The sequence below is a fragment of the Lissotriton helveticus genome, chromosome 2_1, assembly GCF_964261635.1.
Source record: "Lissotriton helveticus chromosome 2_1, aLisHel1.1, whole genome shotgun sequence".
NCBI lineage: Eukaryota > Metazoa > Chordata > Amphibia > Caudata > Salamandridae > Lissotriton > Lissotriton helveticus.
The window spans coordinates 1226365951-1226386830 of NC_136059.1; the positions used below are offsets into that span (position 1 = coordinate 1226365951).

The window sequence follows — 20880 nt, forward strand, 5'->3', positions numbered from 1 at the left end:
CCAGAGATAGACCTGTTTGCCACAAAGGAAAACGCAAAATGCCAAAGCTTTGCCGCCAGGTTCCCTCACCCACAGTCGCAGGGCAATGCGATATGGATGAACTGGTCAGGCAGATTTGCGTACGCTTTTCCACCAGCACCTCTCATCCCGCTGGTGGCAAGGACACTCAAGCAACACTCGATGACGCTCATCCTGGTTGCTCCAACGTGGGCACGCGAACCGTGGTACACCACGTTTCTAGAACTCTTCGTGGTGCCGCATCAAAGGCTGCGCCTCACACCCAGGCTTTTGACGCAGAACCATGGCGACATTCAGCATCCAGATCCGCAACAGCTCAATCTGGCGATCTGGCTCCTGAGGTCTTAGAGTTTGGCTACCTTAATCTGCCTCCTGAATGCATGAACATCATCCGGGAGGCGAGAAAGCCCACTACCCGAGCTTGCTATGCAGCGAAATGGAAGCGGTTTGTCATTTACTGTAAGGAACACAATATCAACCCGCTAGATGCATCCATTCCTAATATCATCTGCTATTTGTTACATCTTTACAAATGCAATCTAGCATATGCTTCCATTCGGATACACTTATCCGCCATAGCGGCTTATCTTCAAAGCAGGCAGCATCTCTCTGTTTTCAGAGTGCCTGCCATTAAAGCCTTCCTGGAAGGGCTGAAGCGCATCATCCCTCCCAGGACCCCGCCAGCTCCTGTGTGGAACCTCAACGTGGTCCTCACCAGGTTGATGGGGCCACCTTTTGAGCCTCTCCATTCCTGTGAGATTCAATTCTTAACATGGAAAGTAGCCTTTCTCATTGCCATTACTTCTCTACGGCGTGTTAGTGAGCTGCAGGCACTCACTGTACAAGAGCCATTTATCCAAATTCATTCCAACAGGGTGGTGCTGCGCACTAACCCTAAGTTTCTTCCGAAGGTGGTGTCGCAGTTTCATGTTAATCAAACCATAGAACTGCCCGCATTCTTTCCAAACCCTTAACAGTGGCCGAAAGAATGCTCCACACACTTGATGTCAAAAGGGCGTTAATGTACTACATTGACAGGACGAAAGATTTCAGAAAGACACAACAGCTCTTTGTTGCCTTCTCAGCCCAGCACAAAGGCAACCCCATTTCCAAAGCAGGAATAGCCAGGTGGATCGTGAAGTGCATTCAGATTTGCTATCACAAAGCTAAGCGCACTTTAACGGTCCCCCCCAGGGCCCACTCCACACGCAAGTTGGGGGCCTCCATGGCGTTCCTAGGCAATATTCCTTTGGAAGACATTTGTAGAGCAGCCACATGGTCTACACCACATACGTTCACTGAACATTACTGTGTAGATGTGCATTCCAAACAGCAGGCAGCTGTAGGACAGGCTGTTCTCAGAACACTTTTTCAAACTTCTGCAACTGGCACGGACAGCCGCCGTTAGTGGAGGGACTGCTATGTATTCTATGCTATAGATATGAATTCAGAAGCCCACATGCCTCGAACTGAATATGCTACTTACCAGTATGCATCTGTTCTTGGCATGTAGGGCTGCTGACATTCATATCGCCCACCCTCCTCCCCGGCGCCCGTAGCGGTTGCAGACTTCTTCTTCTTACACTTACTCTTAAGCATGGTCATCGTTTACACTATTGCACTCCAACTTTGCCGCAATGGCTAAAAACAATCTAAGGATGGAGTCGATGCCCATGCGCACTGTAGTCCAGGGGAGGAGCCACCTATCTCGTGATACTTCGAAGACTCTTCCGGGACAACAATGTGCAATCATCCGGACCCAACACTAGGCGGCGATCTATGCTATAGATATGAATGTCAGCAGCCCTACATGCCAAGAACAGATGCATACTGGTAAGTAGCATATTCATTTAAGCTTTTGCATTATCCACGTTTTAGTAGTTGATTTTTAACAGTGGTTTTTGAACTTTTAGCTGTAGCTGTGTTTTAATTTAAATTTATTGGTATTATGTTCAATTCCAGGCGAAGAGTTTGAATGGAAAATTGCACTTTTAGCACTTGGTGGTCCATTGCTATTTTGCACATTCTTTGAGTCCAGAGATCTACCAGTCTTGGTCCACATATGGGTTCTAAAAAATGTGCACTTTATAATAGCAAGCACATTGTTTACGTATTAATGATTTAGAAACCGTAGAATACCTTGTACATATCAAATCCTGATACCTTAGTACACTATTTTTCTAGATGGGTGGCCTGTCAAGCCTCTGAGTACACTGTCCTGTTGGCTTCACAGGATAAGAGTGTAGCCACTGTAAAATGTGGACCAGCTTTGCATCCTGTGCTGTGGGGAAGAAGGGAACCCGCACAATATCTTGTTTGAAATATCGTGGATTTAAAAGTGTAATGTCTATTCCTTGAGATTTTTGATCTCTATGGTCTCTATGGAAATCAGTTGGATCGTTTTCATAATTTTGTATTTGTAATGTTATGAACCTTGGTTGATTGCAATAAAGGGAGGTGAAGCACTTGTGAAGAGCTTTGCCACAGAATTGCATTTGAGACTCCTGGGTGCTTTGAGGGTGAGATGGTTGATTATGGCAAAGGCTGCTGAGAAGACACCAATGTGAGTGGTGATCTTCTTCTTTGGTCTGGAGGGTATTGTCTCCATGCTGAAGTACGATCTGAAATATACCAAAAACTGGTGAATGCCACTGGTATTTACTTGGGGGTGCCACCAGTCCATCTTTAGTCAACACATAATACCACCTTCGTTTGAACCCAGCCATATGCAAATCAGACTTGACCCTGTTCCATTGGTAACAGTCCAGCCCAAACTGCCAGGCTAGGTCTTCCCTGAACCGTAACACAATCAACCAAGACTGGTTTTGCCCTTATTAGGGCTCTTCAGTCGGGTATAACTTGGTTCCGGAAGACAAAAGGCCGAGCCCAGTTATGTTTCTAGTACTTCTTCAGAAGCACTCACAAATCCCACCTTACTAAACTTTACTGTCAATCTGTGTAAGTGTTGTGCAGTGGAAGTACACTGAGGTACAGTGTAGTTACAGCCAGTTACATAGTTGTGTTTTGATCAAACTGTAATCTAACTGTTCCCAGAAAAGTAAAATGCTATCTGTTACCTCTGTGTATTTTAGTTACGTATATGCTAATATTTTCTTTTTATCTTAATTTGCTAATTGTTAGAAGCATTAATCTGATAAAAGCAGATACATGATTTCATTAAATACATTTCCCTTCTTTTCACAGAAAGTTCGACCAGCAAGCATGCAGGTAATTATGTTAACTTTTGAAGTTTCATGTTGTCATGTACTATGCTAGCGAGTCATACTAACACTATTTTCCTTTCAGGACTCTGTGACACTCTGTTCTTACCCTTTCATTTTTGATGCTCAAGCCAAGACCAAAATGCTGCAAACCGACGCAGAGCTACAGATGCAGGTAACATGATAAACCCTTTTGAACAATATATTTTCTCGTGTTGTTGGGAATTGTCAATCAACCAAGTTAACCTAAATGTAGGTCTTACTGATCATTGCCTTCATAGACTAAGTATAGTTAGTAACAAATATATATGCCAGATTATTTGTCAAAACTTTTAAAATTCTAATATTCCTATTCTTTTCGTGGGCGAAATTGTTCACTTCAATGTATTTGTATTGATTAATGCAAATATAGGTTTACATTCAGAACAGTAGTATCTTGTATCAGCATGTTTTATTTAAAATAGATGCTATTGCAATTCTTTTAATTTAAAAAAAATGTATTGCAAGGATATGACTATCCGTTTTACACATTAGCATGTTTCCTTAATTTTTTTTCATTTTGTGGCATATGCTTGTTCTAAAGTGTTAGTTAACGGTGTGCCTTGCTAAGGCTACACTCACTGTCTTTGTCAATGTTTGTTCACCTTGGTAAGGATGTTTCCCCATTAAAACAAAGAGAAACCTCCTTGCACAATTTTATTCACAAAGTGGTGTATATATATATATATATATATAGTATCACTGCTGTACTCTAAATGAAAGATAAATAGAATAGCACAACCATTTGAAATATTAGTACCATGAGAATGCGCTATTCCATCCAGAAGCCTGACCAGAGTTAAAGGGCCCTCTGACCTTTTAAACATTGTGTCTTAGACTTAGACCAAAGTGCATCTGTGTAAGAAGGCCAAATTCTAGGCTATTAGACTGCAGCCAGATCTGAATCAAAAATGTCAGTCAATACAGTGTTTAGGTACATCACCCTTTCATCAGAGAGTAGTAGGATTTATCTTTTATTTGGATTGTAGTTCAGAGATCTCCAGACAGCTTACATCGGGTTTCTAGAACCATAGCGGGTGTCTTAACGCCAATTATTAACAAAATGTTTAGGCAGGGTTCCTTTCCTTCAAATGTGAAAGTGGCCTCAGTGCTCCCACTGTTAGCAAAAAGCCCAGTTGGATCCTTTTGTTGCTAATAATTATCACCATATTTGCAGGCTTCCCTTCATTGCCAAAATTGCATAAAAGGCACTTAACAAAGAGCTTACCTCATTCCTGGTGTCACACAATTTATTGGATCATGCACAGTTTGGGTTTCGTTCCCATCACAGAACTGGCTCTAATTATGGCCATGGAGGAGTTAAGGGCATCACTCGAAAGCCCAGGCAGTGCCCTCCCAGGGCTCTCACTCCGACCAGCGCCAACCAACTAACACTCCCTACGGGGTCCTTAACCACCCTCGTGACCCTGATACAGAGACCCATAAGAACTGATACAGAGATCCCGACACAGAGACCCATAAGAACCAAAGTCGCAATGTCCTCCGAAGAAGCGGCTGGTCTAGCCTCAACGTACGACTTTCCCCCCACAGCCTCCCCAAAATCCAAGATCCAAGTGATCACGGGTATCGAAACAGTTTACCCCCTCCCTAAACCCCCAAAATCCCCGCCTTTCCTCACCACCATACCTAGCCCCCCTCCCCTGGAAAGAACCACAGCAAAGAAGGGGCTTCCACCAACTGCATGCTCATAAACTGCAGATCAGCCTCCAAGCATGCAAATGAACTTGCAAAAGCCATCCTCTCTCATGACATAGACATCGCGTTCATCACAGAGTCTTGGCTAAATTAGCTCTCCTCACAAGCTTGGATATACTTGTGCCCCCAGGCTTTACTATTATCAACAAAGACAGAAACGATCAACGAGGTGGAGGTGGAGCTATCATACACACGGACAACATCGCCATCATAGAAATGGACACCTTCAAACACAGCACCTTTGAATGTCTTACCGCCAACATCAAGACAAAGGATAATAGAGCAATACTCTGCCATCTTCTCTATCACTTGATTGCTCACTGCTCCCTCAGAGACTCTAGCAACTTTATTCTTGGTGACCTAAACCGACGCTGGAATGAAGTGAACAACTCGCTAATTCAAACCCTAAACAATCTTCTCTGTGACAATGATCTATCCCAACACTGCTCAGAGGAAATGCGCAATAAAGGAGCAACCTTGGATGCCATTATCGCTCAACTAGATGCAGTTACGATCGACCACATCCTCCCAATGGACTGGCCCCAAACGGGCTAGAAACCTAACCCAGATTCCCCTTGTCATCCTAGAAGAAAGGATAAGCTCGCTCCTCCCCAGCACCAATGATCACCTCACCACAACTGAACTCCCCTCGCTCTGCAACTCAAATATGATGGCCATGCTTGATCAACTAGCCCCCTGAAATAAAAAAAAAACAAGGTCTCTCCTTCCAGATCATGGTTTAACTCTGACATCAACTCCGAAATGAGACAACTAAGAGCCACTGAAAGACGCTGGAGGAACAATCCTACCGTTGTCCTCCACGAAGAACTCAGAGCAGTTCGCAGGAAGTACAACAATCACATCAAGAACAAAAAAACATGTTTTTCTGCACCACCCTAGACAGCGCAAAACACAGACCCAAGGAGCTCTTTAACATCACCAGGCAACAAACCTCTAAGCCCGCTACGCCCTCAGTGCTGGCTTCCAAAGAACTGTGCGACACTTTCACCAACTTCTTTAATGACAAGATCACCAAGATCGAGCTCTCATTGGACACCAACAGCAACACCCCCCCCCAAGAGCAGCAAATCTGGGGCGTATGATAACGCACCCAAACCCTAGTTACTCTTCTACCCCATTCAGGAAGCAGAGATAGTCCAACTGATCTCCACCTCCAATCCCTCATCGCCCGTCCTAGAGACTTTACCCTCCCAACTGACCAAAAAGTTGAAACTCGGCCTAGCCCCGCTCTGGTGCAAGATCATAAACGGCTCCCTGAGAAGTGGAGTTGTTCCAGACTGCCTCAAAGTTGGACAAGTCACGCCACTGCTGAAAAAACCTGGCCTTGACATAAAGGTCCTGAATAACTTTAGACCTCTCTCTAACATACCTCTTCTATCCAAAATCCTGGAAAGATGCTCCAACAACTAACCCAACACATGGATAGCATCAACCTCCTTGACTCCCATCAGTCTGGCTTCAGAAAAAGCTACCGCACTGAAACCACGATCATCAACGGCATTTATGATATCCATAAATCACTTGATTCGGACCAATTATGCCTCCTCATTCTCCTAGACCTATCTGCTGCATTCGACACGGTTGATCACAAACTTCTCACTTCAAGAAAGGGCCCGACTTGATGAGGTGGTCCTCCACTGGTTCTCCTCCTTCCTAAACAACCGCACCCAAAGAATCAAAATCAAAAACTTTGTGTCCGACCTACACCCAGTCAGCAGGGGAGTCCCCCAAGGTTCGGTGCTCTCCCCGCAACTGTTCAACATTTACATGGAACCCCTCACCACCCTACTCAAAAAAAGCCAACATTTCCTTCCATCGGTATGAAGACGATACACAGATCTACTTGAAAACCTTCTCCATTAAGGACATTCAAAGACTCACCGACACATTGAGAGAAGTCCAACACTGGCTGTCAAGGAACCACCTAAAACTTAATCAAGACAAAACAGAAATACTGCTTTTCTCGAACAAAGAAGAGAACCTTCAAATTGCGGAACGGCGAAAGGCTATCCATGCGCTCAACGAGAACCTCATTCTGGCCGACTCTGTAAAATCACTAGGTATCACGCTAGATCCGTAATTGGACATGACCAAACACATTAAGAACTCAGCCAAGAGCGCCTTCCTTAACCTGAAGCTACTGAACAAAATAAACCCTTTCATCCTGCCCAATGATCTCAAACAAGCCACCCAAGCATTGGTGTTGTCAAGACTAGACTATGGGAATGCACTCCTCTCAGGAATAACAACATCACATCTTGCTCCCCTCAAAACAACTCTCAATGCGGCAGCCAGTTTTGTCACCGGAATCACCTGGCTCCCAGTTGAAATGCGGGCGAGCTTCAGAACAGCCTGCCTCACGTACAAAGCCTTGCACATCGGCAAACCGGATTATCTGGCTTCCAAACTCAAAAAAGCTGGTCAGACCAGGAACCACAGAAGTTTGAACACTCTTCTACTCATCCCACTGAAAACACATAAACAAAAAACCGCGGCCCCGGTCCTTCGCCGGTAACGCGCCCAAAATTTGGAACTCTATTCCCCCTCACGTCAGCTCAAAGTCCTGTTCCTTGACGTTCCCTAGTGAACTGATAGGAGAAGCCGGAGCGCTGAAGCAGACACCTCGCACCATTTCAACTCTGTTTCCTGAAGACTTCTGCCCTCGCTCCTGACCCCGTTCTCGTCACTCCTCCCCGAAAGTGGAGCTCTGCTCATGACAGTAACTTTCCTCTAAGACTTTCCAAGACCTCAGCGCCTCATGGTTACGCTATGAATTGGAACTCTGGGTTCTTTGCATGGGACCCGGATGGTGTAGGCGGTTGTTCTGCCATCTCAGTATTTGTTCAGTGCAGCCAGATGGCTGGTTCTGTCTTCCTTTCATTCCTCTGAATGTATGCTTTACCCAAGAGGACTCCCCTCGCAGGGGTTGATACTTACCCTATGTGGGGTATTTATAGGTTATTGGGTAGCTGCCTTAGCCTTGGTACGATCCTATGGAGTTTTTCGCCACAAATCTTGCTATGGGCCTCTTTTTCTGCTGTTATGCGATCCTCACGTTGGCATTGCTCTATTGCACTTTCGATGCAGTTGACTCTAGTTGTTGGTGGTACTTCTAAGCCTTGGTATGGGTTCCTTACCGAATGGCTTCTGCCTCGCCTGCTTTCACGGGGGTTTTTTTCAGCATCTGTGATCCTCTTGCCCTTGATGGCTGCTTTTCTTTGCCTGTCCCCATCCCTAGGGCCCTTGTTCTGTTCGGTTCAGGCGCAGTTCTCGCCACTGACGCCCTGTCCTCATTTTGCGCCAGGATACAACCACTGCGTGGCACGCTTCTTAGTGTTGGCGCAACCTGTAGTTGCACCCTGGTATAATTGCTTTCATGGGGTGTTGACCCGGTATGCTCATACTACAAGCTCTTATGTGGGTGTCTGGCTTGCCTGGTGGCCCTTTTTGCCGGTTGCCTTCTTGCTATTAGGTCTCTCGCGTGGTTCTTGCATCCACACGGTATGGTTCTGTATCATCCAGTGCTCTGCTTGACTACCGTTCTTACTGTAGTCCTGTGCTGGGTGTTTCTACTGATTGTTGTTAGCCCTTTCACATGACTTGTGACAGTCCGACTATGTAATGGCGTGTCTTCTGTTTCTAGTACTCCCTGCAGTTTCTGGCCATGGATTGGCATCTTGCCAATGCTGTCCCATGTATTTTAGCTGGTGCAGACTTCAACAGTCCTTTTTTTTCCACTGTTGTGCATACTGGAGCGGTATGCGCTGCCTCTGTCATACCAGTTTCCATCTCTCTGGGTTTTACTTACGGTCGGCATGCCGGATCCTGTGGATCCATCAGTCCTAGGTTCAGTTCCCCTTCTTTGCGAAGTCATGAACTTTCCTTTTCACACCTACATCTCTAGTGTGTGTTTTCTTTCTCTCACCCGGTATACATACCAGACTTTTCATGCTGTTCTTCGGCAGCTGGTGGTGCCTTTGCCCCCCCATGTTTTCCGCTCTTTTCTGAGCTTCATGGTCTGGGGTGGCTGGGCTGGCTTGCGGTCCCCACTGTGTATCGTCAACTTGTTGACGGCTACGTTCCCTCTGGAACTTCATGGGGTTCAGTTGCAGACCCGCCTCCTCTAGGGGTATGGCTTTGGTATCTATTCTAAGTTTAGGAATCTGCGGCTAGACGTCTCTATCAGATGAACGAGTTACTTACCTTCGGTAACGATGTGTCTGGTAGAGACATAGTCTAGCCGCAGATTCCTTAACGCCTGCCCTATTTCCCAATTCTGCGAGGGCCCTTTCAGGTTGGGCTTTCTACATTCTTCTCCCTCCGGGTGGCTTGACCCTTCTGCAGTGTGACGTTTTCATTTCACTCCGTCACGGAATGCTTCATTCTGTGTTCGTTGCCCTATTTCGCCCATTCTCGTAATTGGGCGGTATGCTCATGTGTCATGTATTTTTTCCAACCCTACGCCCTGGTTTGTACAGTGTGGGGTCTATTCATGTTTTTTCCCACCCACCGCTCTCCCCTTCTCTTTCGCCTTGGGGTCTCTTTCCGCCCCTGCTTTCCATTGGTTGAAGTCTATTGGCTCTGCCACATTTTATAGATCTCTTATTGGGTATACGACGTCTTTTTCTGGTGACGTCTTGTGGTCAAATGTCCTAGCTCCTGTGTTCCGGACTTGTCGTCCTTCACGGTTATACATTATGGTTGCCGACTTTCTGTCGCCTGCCGTGATGTTGTTTAAATCTTCCTCTACCTCCAAGAGTGGTTGGCCTTCACTTTTACGGGGTTGCTGCTCAGAGCAGGGCTCCGCTCATTTTCTTTTACTAGTTTTTAATATACAGTGCCTGGCACTGTCTTTTATAATGCTGTTTTTCACCATTCAATGTCTTTCCCTTTTTCATCATTTTCGCACACTGTTCCCATATTCTAACAGCTTTTTGGTGGTGGCTCCGCGTTGTGGCACGGAAATGTTTCTCTGCTGAAAACTGACATCAGTGCGCCGGGAGGGACATATATGGCTCCGCTGACGTCACGTCCGCGGATGACGTCAGGGCGGAGCCGTGCGGCGCTGCCCCCGGCCCGCAGAGGTGCTGCTGCGGAAAGTTTTCAGCATCCAGTCTGAGGCCTGGGCATATTCTAAGTTAAGGAATCTGCGGATAGACTATGTCTCTACCAGATACATTGTTACTGAAAGTAAGTAAATCGTTCTTTAGGCACATTCCAAGCTGTTTTTACCAGTTTTCTGTTTCAAATTTCGTTGTATGTGGGTGGGTATGGATCCCGGGTTAGTCATTGAACTAAATACAGTGACACTTTTAAGAGAAGATAAAAAATTTGGGAATTCTCACATTGAGTTTCTTTCTGGATTACAAGTCCCTGCACTTTTCTCTCGATTTTCATATTCTTACTTTCTTCTGTACCACTGTTCGTGTTTACTGTAAATGGAAATGCATCTAATTATATTTACTGGTCCCATACTCTTTGTAAAAGAGGCTCTAGGCATGCCCCAGTGCTTCCAGAGTGGTCACTTGAAAATAACTCTGTGTTAACCAATTAGGTCAAACCTTTATCTGATCAGGGAGTTCACCTCAGGGGAATGTTTACTTTAGCCCACCGTAGGTCAGGTCTTTTTGACAGGGGATGAAAAATTGGGCATGAACTTGCATTCACTGCTTTAATGAAAACTAGAACAAACTGTAGTTCAAGGGGATTCAAGTCACTCACTTGAGTAATTGTATGTGCTTTTATTATCGAGTTCGAAATCATTCAGTAGATCTAAGATGGTGTTCCTTTCCATAATACTTGTTCAGCATCTCTAAATCACGAGAGTTATTATGGAGGAGAAGTTTTTCTTTTTTGGTTCAGACATTACCCAGTGAAGTTCATCAGTCAAAATAAGTGGAAATAGCCTGAAATTGTACTAGGTCAGTGAGTTGCTTTATCATTAAGGTTGGTAACCCAGTCTGCCAAATTTTAGTTGGTAATTGTGTGGTCTTCTCTATTTGTAAATGAAAGTTTTCGTTTTTGCCCCAGATAAACCTGTTGCTTGGTCGTTAGTGTTGTTTGTGCTATGCTAATTGGTCAACATGGCGGAGTCAGCGTTTAAAGAAAATATTGACTTTGTGTTTTGCAGAAGATTTTCAAGTCTCTTCATTCTCATCGTGAATATATTTTTATTTAATTTGTCCCCCTCGTCTTGCAGGTAGCTATCAATGGAGCTAATTTACAAAATGTCTTCATGCTTCTTACCTTGGAGCCTCTGCTAGCCAGGAATCCGTTCTTGGTTCTCCATGTTCGCCGGAGCAATCTTGTTGGCGATGCATTGAGAGAACTAAGTATTTATTCAGACATCGACTTCAAGAAACCTTTGAAAGTAAGATATTTTTATTTCTGCCATATTTCTGGTTTTTGTTCACATGGTGTATTGCATGAGATAAGATCTTTTTATCCCCTAGACCAGTGTTTGGGATTAATAAGCAACAGATAACTAATGCACTTGTTGTTGGTAAAGAATTGAGGTGAGTGGTTTTCTCCTTGCAGAAAACTGAGTGGTTGATTATGCATGTTGCATGCATGAAAAGTGAACATCAGGAGATAAAAAGTATGGTTAAAAAATGTTTCTTGGTTTTTAATTGATTTATTGATATGCTTTCTTCATTGTGTTGCATTCATCATTCCAAATTCGCATTGTCACTGTGGCTTCACATAATGAATGCCAGGGTAATGTGCTGAGTTCGGAATCTGAGGTGGCCTATGCATTTTGCCTTAAGAAGTAAACATGCAGCAAGATCACGTAATTTATGTAATATTCACGAGTCAAAGAAGAAGACAATCTGCAAACGTGTTTGACTACGAAGGAGCCAGCAGTTATAGATCGATTTAAACTGTGGGGGTTTGTGCTGTGGTTGTCTAGTGGCGTTAACTTGATAATGGGGAATGTGGCTTGTAGGAAGTACAGTGGTTCTACAAGCATTTGATTGATGCATTTACTTAGTATAAACAACTTGTCATCAGTAACTGTTACAGTGAGTTTGGGGAACAACTAACTACAACTGCTGCAATTTCCACCTGTAAGCATAAAAAGCAGGAAACTTAAAAAAGAGCAGCCAAATTCAAGGAGTGCTTGGCAAGCTTCCCAGTGCCACCTACTATAGATCTTGTAAAAGAGCAGCAGGCTGTTTTACAGGCCATTTATGGAACTGCCTTTAAAGATCCTAAAGCACTGATGGGTAAAGAGAAAATCTGTTATCCAACTCCATTCCCCTCGCCCCAACATATCCTGTGAGTGACGTTGTGTGTTCTGATTAAATACGTTTTTTTATACAGAACATCAATGTTCTAAGGAATTATATGAAGATGTTGACAGATATATATATATATCTATATATCTGTCAACATCTTGAAGATGTTGACACATATATATATATATTGGTGTGTGTGGAAAGAAAGGGTTACCCTACGATTGAGAGGCACTCGCAGGAGGTCCATTACCGACTATGGAAGAGCTCACGGTTGCCGCACTAATTTGGTGGTGTTTCGTGTACAGTATGCCTTTGATAAAGGGCGTGGCCCTAAATGCGTCAGGCGGTGCGGCAACCGTGAGCTCTTCCATAGTCGGTAATGGACCTCCTGCGAGTGCCTCTCAATCGTAGGGTAACCCTTATATATATATATATATATATATATATATATATATATATATATATATATATATATGTGTGTGTCTGAATATATATATGTGTATGTGTGTATGTATATATATATGTGTGTGTGTATGTATATATATGTGTGTGTGTATATATGTATGTGTGTGTGTGTGTGTGTGTGTATATATGTGTGTATGTATATGTGTATATGTGTGTGTGTATATATATGTGTGTTTGTGTATATATGTATATATATATATATATATATATATCTTTCAACATATTCATATGATTCCTTATGCCATTAATGTTCTGTATAAAAAAAACGTATTTAATCAGAACACACAGCGTCACTCACTGGATATATTGGGGTGATGAGAATGGAGTTGGATGACAGATTAAGCCAAGAATTTGTGTTGCAGCTGTTATCCAGGAGATCCCATGTCAAGACCTTTTCAATTACGTATATTATGTGTGAATTGTGTACTGAGAATATTCAAATAAAAATTGTGATAAACCAGCACTTGTTTAGCAAGTGCCGACATGAAAACAAAAGCGGTTCTATGCAGGGGCCAGAAAGGTGACAAGCTAGTGTTTTCCAAAAATAATGCAGTTGTTCCAGGACCAAAGATGAGAAATGTAAATGAAATGTTTCAAGAAGCAAGGTTCTCTTAGTTAAAGAACAGGTATACATTAGTTGGAAAGAAATTGAGATGTGTGAAATTATCAGAAGTTAGACAAAGATATTTACATTTAATTTATGTATTGTATTTGTGGTGCTTAAGCACAAACCTGGCTGTAGTGGGAAGCTGTGCACTGCATGTAGCAGTGATACTTTAAAAAAGGGGTATGTAGGTTATGTGATTCAGCGGCGTCACCTGTTTTGGGGTAAATATATTCTGTAAAAATCATTGACATAGCAGTAGTGTTGAGGTGCATGGTTCTTGACCTGAGCCTGTGGGCAGATTCAATCTCAATGGTGAACCTGTGCATAGAAAGTACTATGCATGTAATGGTGGTGACAGAAATTTCTGCAACAGCAGGTTTTTAGATGATTATGTAGGGATGCAGGCAATCTTGGGCACATGGGCAATGCGGAGTTTGCACTGGTAGCAGAAGAATACATGTTTTTAATCCTTTCCTTTTTGAAAGTCTGGATTTCCAGAAGTTTGACATTTAGTTTTGGGATTGTTCTTTGACCACCTGCCAGTATGAGCTAGATGGCCTGGTTTACTTATGTTAAAGGCTCTGTTGGTGATAATATAAGTTGCAATTTGGTTGCGGCTTGCAGTTGGAGACTTAGATTGGTGAGCCAGGAAGGGGTGATGTCATGTTTTGTATATCATACTTTCTGATTTGGGGAGGAGGATAGCCTTAAGATGATCAAAGATTAAATCTGGAACCCAGTTTAAAGGGGTGTTCACGTAATAAGCACAGGAGAGTCAAAGAGCTTGTATAGTGGTGTACAAGTTGGCCATGTGAAGAAAGGTTTTGTCTTCTGTAGGTGGTGATTCAGTTGATGTCAAGCTTCATATGCCTTCTTTGTCTTGTGGCTCTTGTCTGAGAAGCCAGAGCTATGTAGAACTAAGGGCCTTTGCACAGTGTGACACTTTGGAAGGGAGTGGAACTCTTAAGGATAATGTATGGCTGTTTTTGATTGATTCTTCCATTGAGAACATGTAATTCTGATTTTACTAGATTTAAGTAGAATGTAGACTTTCAGGTTTGGATATGGCAGGATCTGACTCCAACAGTGCTATGTGCCAACTACATACTTATGCAGAGCTGGGTGCTAGAAGTGTATGGATGGATCTTTACTGAGTGATTGCAATGTGCCCGTTGTGCATTTATAGATTTAAGAGAATGAAAGGGAGCATGGAGCTTGTGAGGCACAATTTTGAGGAGTGTTCTGTGGCTCCCAACAAGTTATTCTTGAAGTATTGCAAACCCCATGTTGTCTTTGCAGGTAATCTTTGATGGCGAGGAAGCTGTGGATGATGGAGGAGTGACAAAGGAATTCTTCTTGCTGCTTCTGAAAGAACTGCTGAATCCAATCTATGGAATGTTTACATGCTACCCTGATTCCAACTTACTCTGGTTTTCAGATACAGTGAGTTTCTAAAGACACTCATAACCGCAGTACATTTGTAAATAACATGATTGGATTGCTTTTTTGAGTTCTTGATGCTACTTCGGCTAATTTTTGTCCCTTCTGTCCATTTTAAGCTACCTTTACAAGCAGATGTTTCTCGTTTAATTATGGACTTGACAGTGGGGATTTCTCATGTTTCACACTAAGTGTTTGGTTGCTTGATGGTCCAACACACCCTGTCTGTCTAGTGTAGTATCATCTCCAGAGCGTAGCATGGCCAGTTGGAGGTCAAGGGGATAGGATACAGAGATCCTAAGCAGAGAGGTGCAACCGCCCTGCCACGGCGGCTAGGACACTAGTTTCTGTGCTTGGGAATGTCTACATCTATACCAAGGTTTGTCTGTAGAATCTCTCAGGAACCCTTGTTTGGCTCTATCTTAAGCATGCTAGCCTACTGAAAAGCCATACTATCGTGAAAAGGTGAGTTGCATCCACAGTACCAAGTTCAACAGCTATAATCTTTGGCAGAGTTGTGACATAAGAATTGACCCCCTTCTTAATCAAAGAATGCGTGCAAGATGGAGACCTGCACCGCTGTGCAGGCATGTTTTTGGTTAAAGCAAGAGCGTGCAGCCGGCATGGAGTATAAAATCTTCAGCACTGGCAGTTGACTGGGGCCTGTGGAAAATAACAAGAGATGGCACCAGTTGAACAGAACTGCTATGCTGCTCTTTGGATTGTCTGACAGCAGTACCAAGTGTAGGTCTCGGACAGGCAGTACTGCAGGGAACACAATCACAACACTATAGCAGACAAACAGTTTAGATCATGTAGGACAAGGACTTCACATTTCAGTGCAAAACCAGGCAATGTAGAAAAGTACTCAAACAATTGTACTACATGATAAATGTACTCTAAAAGAAAAAGTATTCCCTGATTACTGCATGTATGTGGCACAGGCAAAGTTTTGAAGCATGCACTCCCAAAGAAATCAAAGATTCTGGAAACAGACATTCTCTTTACCTCAGGAAGCAAATCAATGAGAACTGAAGAAACAAGCTTCTTAATTGGCAGACACTATTGGAAGAGCCTAAATGGGATCTATTGAGGCCTTATGTTTAGAAGTGAGCAGTAGTTGCCAATATGTGAACCAAACCTGAGGGTATAAGGATATGCTTGTCTGGAGTTTGAAGGGTAAATAAAAGTGTTTAAATACACCTTAGGGCTCATGATTGACTAAGTGACAGAGACTGAGGAAAAACCTAGTGAATTCAGACAGTTTGCTTTCCAGAATACCTTGAGAATAAAGTGCTGAAATTATAGAATACTATAATCGTGGGAAGTATAAAGGCCCTGAGAGTCCTGGAACTGGGAACAGGAGTGGTGCAGGGAGGAATTGTAAAATTCTTATAGAGGCAAGCCACTGTGGTGAAAAACTAAACAGAGACAAGCGACAAAGGCAATATTTCCCAAGCATTAGAAAACACGACTTTTCCTCTACCTGACCCAGAAGGTCATTCAGAGCCGAACTAGGCTACGCATCTTTAGAAAAAAAATACTTGAACTACAAAGTGCCATTAGTGATTGGGCAGCCAGCCACATTTCGTATCAAACAAGAAGAGAAGAGTTGCATGGTCTTCACTGTTGTAAGTATGCCCAGAAACTTTTTGTAAGTAGGAAGGACCTAGAAAGATGATGTATAGGAACATTATTCTGAACTTAAGGCCCAGTAGAGAATGTAAAATCTAGTTAAACACAATATTTTAATCGTTAAGAGTGTACAGTTTCTTTATTGTCTGTTATTTTGGTATAATGGTTGTTGTGTTTTATCCTAAGACGTGTTACTTTGTTCAGTGGAGCCATCCTAGAGTAGATAATTATTTATGTATTTTGTTGACAGAAGGTGATATTGCTTATTTGTGGTGTTACTTTACGTATGGGCAGTGCTGGATTGTGGTGTTGCGTTAAAAATAGGCATAATGATTTTTCTAAGCTATGTTTCAATCTGCATAAAAATAAAAAATATTTTAAGCTAAAAATAGTTCAATATGTTTGATTTCTCAATTGTGCATTGGCATCATTATTATCCGTGGTGGACGTCGCTTGCAATCCCTTCCTTTGTTTCACTTCTCTCTTACCCTACTTCTGCGCAAGAAGCATGTGTGCATACCTTTTCCTTTATCATGCCATTTCTCAAAAGTCTGTGTTTTATTTCTAGATAAGATTTTATAGTAAAATACATAAACTGTACTTTGAAATCCTCTAACTACAGCCGCTATTATCGTTCCTGTACCTGTTTACGTATTACTTTCATATTGCCTGTTATCACCTCATGTAATGGCAAAGTACTTGTTGGCTTCATTGACTTAGCCAATATGACCATAAGCAAGAATCTTTCTTATGGCATTATAATGTAATTAGGTAAAATACATCATTTATCTCCGTTATTGATCTCTGGTCATTAAATCCTAGATCCTACCATACGCTTTCAGTTTCTCCAACAGTCGGACACTGTTTGAAAGCAATATTGAACTATCACCTGCCTTAGCAGTCCTAAATTCCTGACCACCACATGCAAACTCATGAATCCCCCTATTTTGTTTGCTTGACAGAGTGTAGGGTTCTGTAGTAAAATCAATAATGTGTACAGTGGAAAAAGGGCAGCCAGTGTTCTATACGTTGTTTTAGCCTAATATCCATTTCCCACAGACCGTAATCTACAGATGATCCTTAAAGTTGGCCAAAGGCCTTTTCTGTGTCAAAGGTGAAATCAACAATTTAAGCAAGGCTTATTTCACATTTATTATCACTCCCAAAATGACCTGTGGTGAAGTCTGTTTGCTTTAGGTCAATAAATGTTAACGCCGCCTTCTCTAATTGAATGGCAAACATTTTCAGACAAAATACCAGTTTCAACTTTCAAGATCATAAGTAGCCTATTTTGGCATTGTCAGTTTTACACTTAACCTCAGAATGTGCCACTGTCCTGAAAGCAGTCTGCATTCTATCCAGCAAGCACATCATTATAGTTTGTATCCTATTGGCTTCTTTGGTCTTTGTGTAGACTTTTGTAGAACTTCTGATGCACACATTTGTTAAAGGCAAAGGAGTTTCCAAAGGGTCTAAAGGGAGTCTATCAAGGAGGTGTTCCTTCCTCCTTTCTGTTACATTCATCCAAGATATATCGTTTGTGATCTGTGACTGTTTTCCAAACAATAGCTCAAATGAAGTTAATCCAGTGGAAACTTGTGAGATATTCATAAAGGAAATCTGTATTAGTGGTAGGAATTTGTCCCAGTACTTTCCATTTGCCATGGTAGTTTTATGGGGCATCTGCTTTCTTGTCTTATTATACCGTTCCACCAATCCATCAGACTGGGAATGCTGGACCTCTATTTTGATTTGAGCAACATGAAGTTAGTTTACGTAGTTGTAAGAGGAGCGACATGAAGTTAGTACCTTGATCTGGCAGTATCTTATCTTTCAAGGCCACTTAGTGGAAAAGGGTACACGAGCAGTCGGTACTCTGTGAATTGGCTGGATGGTTCTAGTGAGTCAGTGGTATCCATCCAGATAAGTTGAAATAGTATGTTGAGTATTTGTAGTGGTGTCTTCCAGTTGGATGTTTCACTGACAGACAGGACATTATTGCCAGTACTAGACATTTCTATATACCAAGAGAAGAACAGCTGCTCATTGTTGTTGAGGAGCCAACAATTGTTCCTGGTTGTGTTGAGGTATTATCCAATAAACTAGTAATTTTTCTCCCAAAGGACCTACTGGAGGCTCATCTGGTTCATCTTCTTTTCTGGAACTTGTTTTCCGGGGACTTCTCTAATAGTTTTTCTTTGGTTCAGAGGCCATCCATGAATTGTGTCTTGGAATGTATTACCAGTGGCCCCTTTCGGTCTTTTTGTTTTATTTTTATCAGTTTACTTTCCTTTGTTCTGAGATAGGGAACATCTTCCTGCAAAAAGGGGGCATTTTTCAGCCACTCACTCCAGTCATCTGTTACTTCAATTAAGTTTTTTTTTTTGTATTTTAAAACTTGTTTTTTTTAGCTTTTCGAAATTGCACAATACAGACCATATCATGAAACATATACACTACAGGGTGCATAAACAACAGTGGAGGTCGAGAATGGAGGAACAGTGGCGTGTGGGTCGGGTCCTTGTGGTCCATGTGCTAGCAGTAGCAAAAAACGTGTGGGGTATAAACCAGGGGAAGAAGCATGTGGGTGCGAAGGGTGCGTAGGAAAGGGGGCGTTATGGGTCTGGTGCGACTGGACGTAACTAGGTGTATCTTGGAATCGTGGTGCTATCAGAGGGGGTCGAAGGACTGGGGTCATGTCTGCGTTGGGGGGCCAGGGGTGGCGGAACTGGGCGGGGGAGTTTTCGTTGCTCTCTCCAGTGTCAGCTGTTTGAAGCTGTGTATTAGCATGGCCCATTCCATGGAGATGGGACGTTTCCGGGCCCCCTTAACCTCTTCTTCACGTAGAGCATCCTCCTCCGCTGCCGCCCACTTACATACTGCTCCCACCCATGCTGCCAAGGGGGGACCCGCGGGGGAACCCCAGTGCATGGCTATGCTCCTCTTTGTCAGTAAGAGTGCCAAGGAGATGAAACGCTTGTGTGCCCTGAGATGCTTGGGGATCCTAAATATGCCCAGCGCGCTGGCCTCCCACGTGGCGAGGGTGGTAAGTACCGTGAGGTCTGTCAGAGTGGTATGGATTGCTTGCCATAGAGTGTGGAGGGTAGGGCAGCTCCAGAACATGTGGTGGAAGTCTGCGTTCTGAGAGTGACATCTGGGGCAAAGGAATTGGGAGTCGGGGTAGAATTTTTGCAGGCGCGCTGGCGTTAAATGTGCCCTATGAAGAATTTTGTATTGTATGTTTTTGAAACGGGCATTTCTAGATGTCTTTTTGGGGGCTTCGAGTGCCTTGACCCATTCAGAGTCGTGTAGTGGGCGTCCGATTTCATATTCCCATGTGGTGCGCAGCGCTGTTAGGGGTGTGTGCGCAATGTCGCGTAACGCCCTGTATAGCCAGGTAACCAGGTGTCTACAGTCCCCATGTGTAGGATGGCGTGTATAACCGGATGCGTATCTGGTTCCCCAGCCTGAAGGTTGTGATGGGGACGGAAGCCTTCCAGGAGCTGACGATAGCGCAGGAACTGACCTGGGGGGAGGCCGTACTCTGTCACGAGCTGTCGGAAAGGTTTGAGCTGGCCTTCTTCAAAGAGGTATTCCATGTCCGTGATCCTGCATGCCGTCCATGCAGTGAGCGTGTTGGTCGGGAAGTATGTGTCGAGCCTGGGCCAACCGATCAGCGGGAGTAGCGGGGAGTATGGGGGCGTATCGGGCGACATGCGATGTAGCTTGAGCATGCACCGGCGCGCCACCGTCACCTGTAGGGGATATGTACGCCGTGGTTTCGTACCCGGGAGTATGATCATTTTAGCTAAAGCCCCACAACCGATCGGGGCGAGTGGAAGCTTGGACCAGAAGCCGACCGCCGAGCGGACACCAGCCAGCGCTCTACAATGGTTTCCCTCGAATAGATCGGTCGGGGAGTGGTAGAGACGGATCCCGAGGTATCGGGGGGCCTCCGCTGTCCAGGACATTTTCTGTGCTCCCACCCAAGTGTCACAGGGAGGCAAGTCCGGATGAAAGGGGTAAACTGTGGATTTGTCCCAGTTGACTCTGAGCCCGGAGGCGCTCGCGAAGTCTGTAAGCGCTGACCATATGGGAGTGAGGTCGTCCGAGATGTCTCTTACATAAATCAAGAGGTCATCAGCGTACATGGACACACTGTGGGTGACGTCCGCGAGCGGAATACCCCAGTGGATACCCTCCTGGCGCAACCGAATGGCGAGGGGTTCAACCGCGAGGGCGAACAGGAGAGGCGAGAGCGGGCAGCCTTGCCTCGTACCCTTCTGCACCACGAAGGTCGTTGAGATGTGTTTCCCTATTCGAACCCGTGAGGTAAGGTTCGTGTACAGAAGCCATGTGTACGCTGTGAGGACCGGGCCGATGTTGAGTCGGCGCAGGACGGAGAACATGTATGGCCAATTGAGGGGGTCAAACGCCTTCTCAAGGTCTAGGATGAGGCAGGCAGAGCGTGGGAAGAGAT

General features: G+C 44.0%; 1 protein-coding gene across 1 annotated transcript in view; it reads left to right on the top strand.

Moving 5' to 3' along the window:
- The window catches only part of HERC3 (HECT and RLD domain containing E3 ubiquitin protein ligase 3), a 604132-nt gene that overhangs the window by 413136 nt on the left and 170116 nt on the right, over positions 1–20880 (top strand). The window contains exons 17-20 of the mRNA XM_078676105.1: positions 3223–3246; positions 3325–3414; positions 11215–11385; positions 14625–14768. Of these exons, the coding sequence (XP_078532231.1) occupies positions 3223–3246; positions 3325–3414; positions 11215–11385; positions 14625–14768 (429 nt within the window). The remainder of the gene's footprint in view (positions 1–3222; positions 3247–3324; positions 3415–11214; positions 11386–14624; positions 14769–20880) is intronic.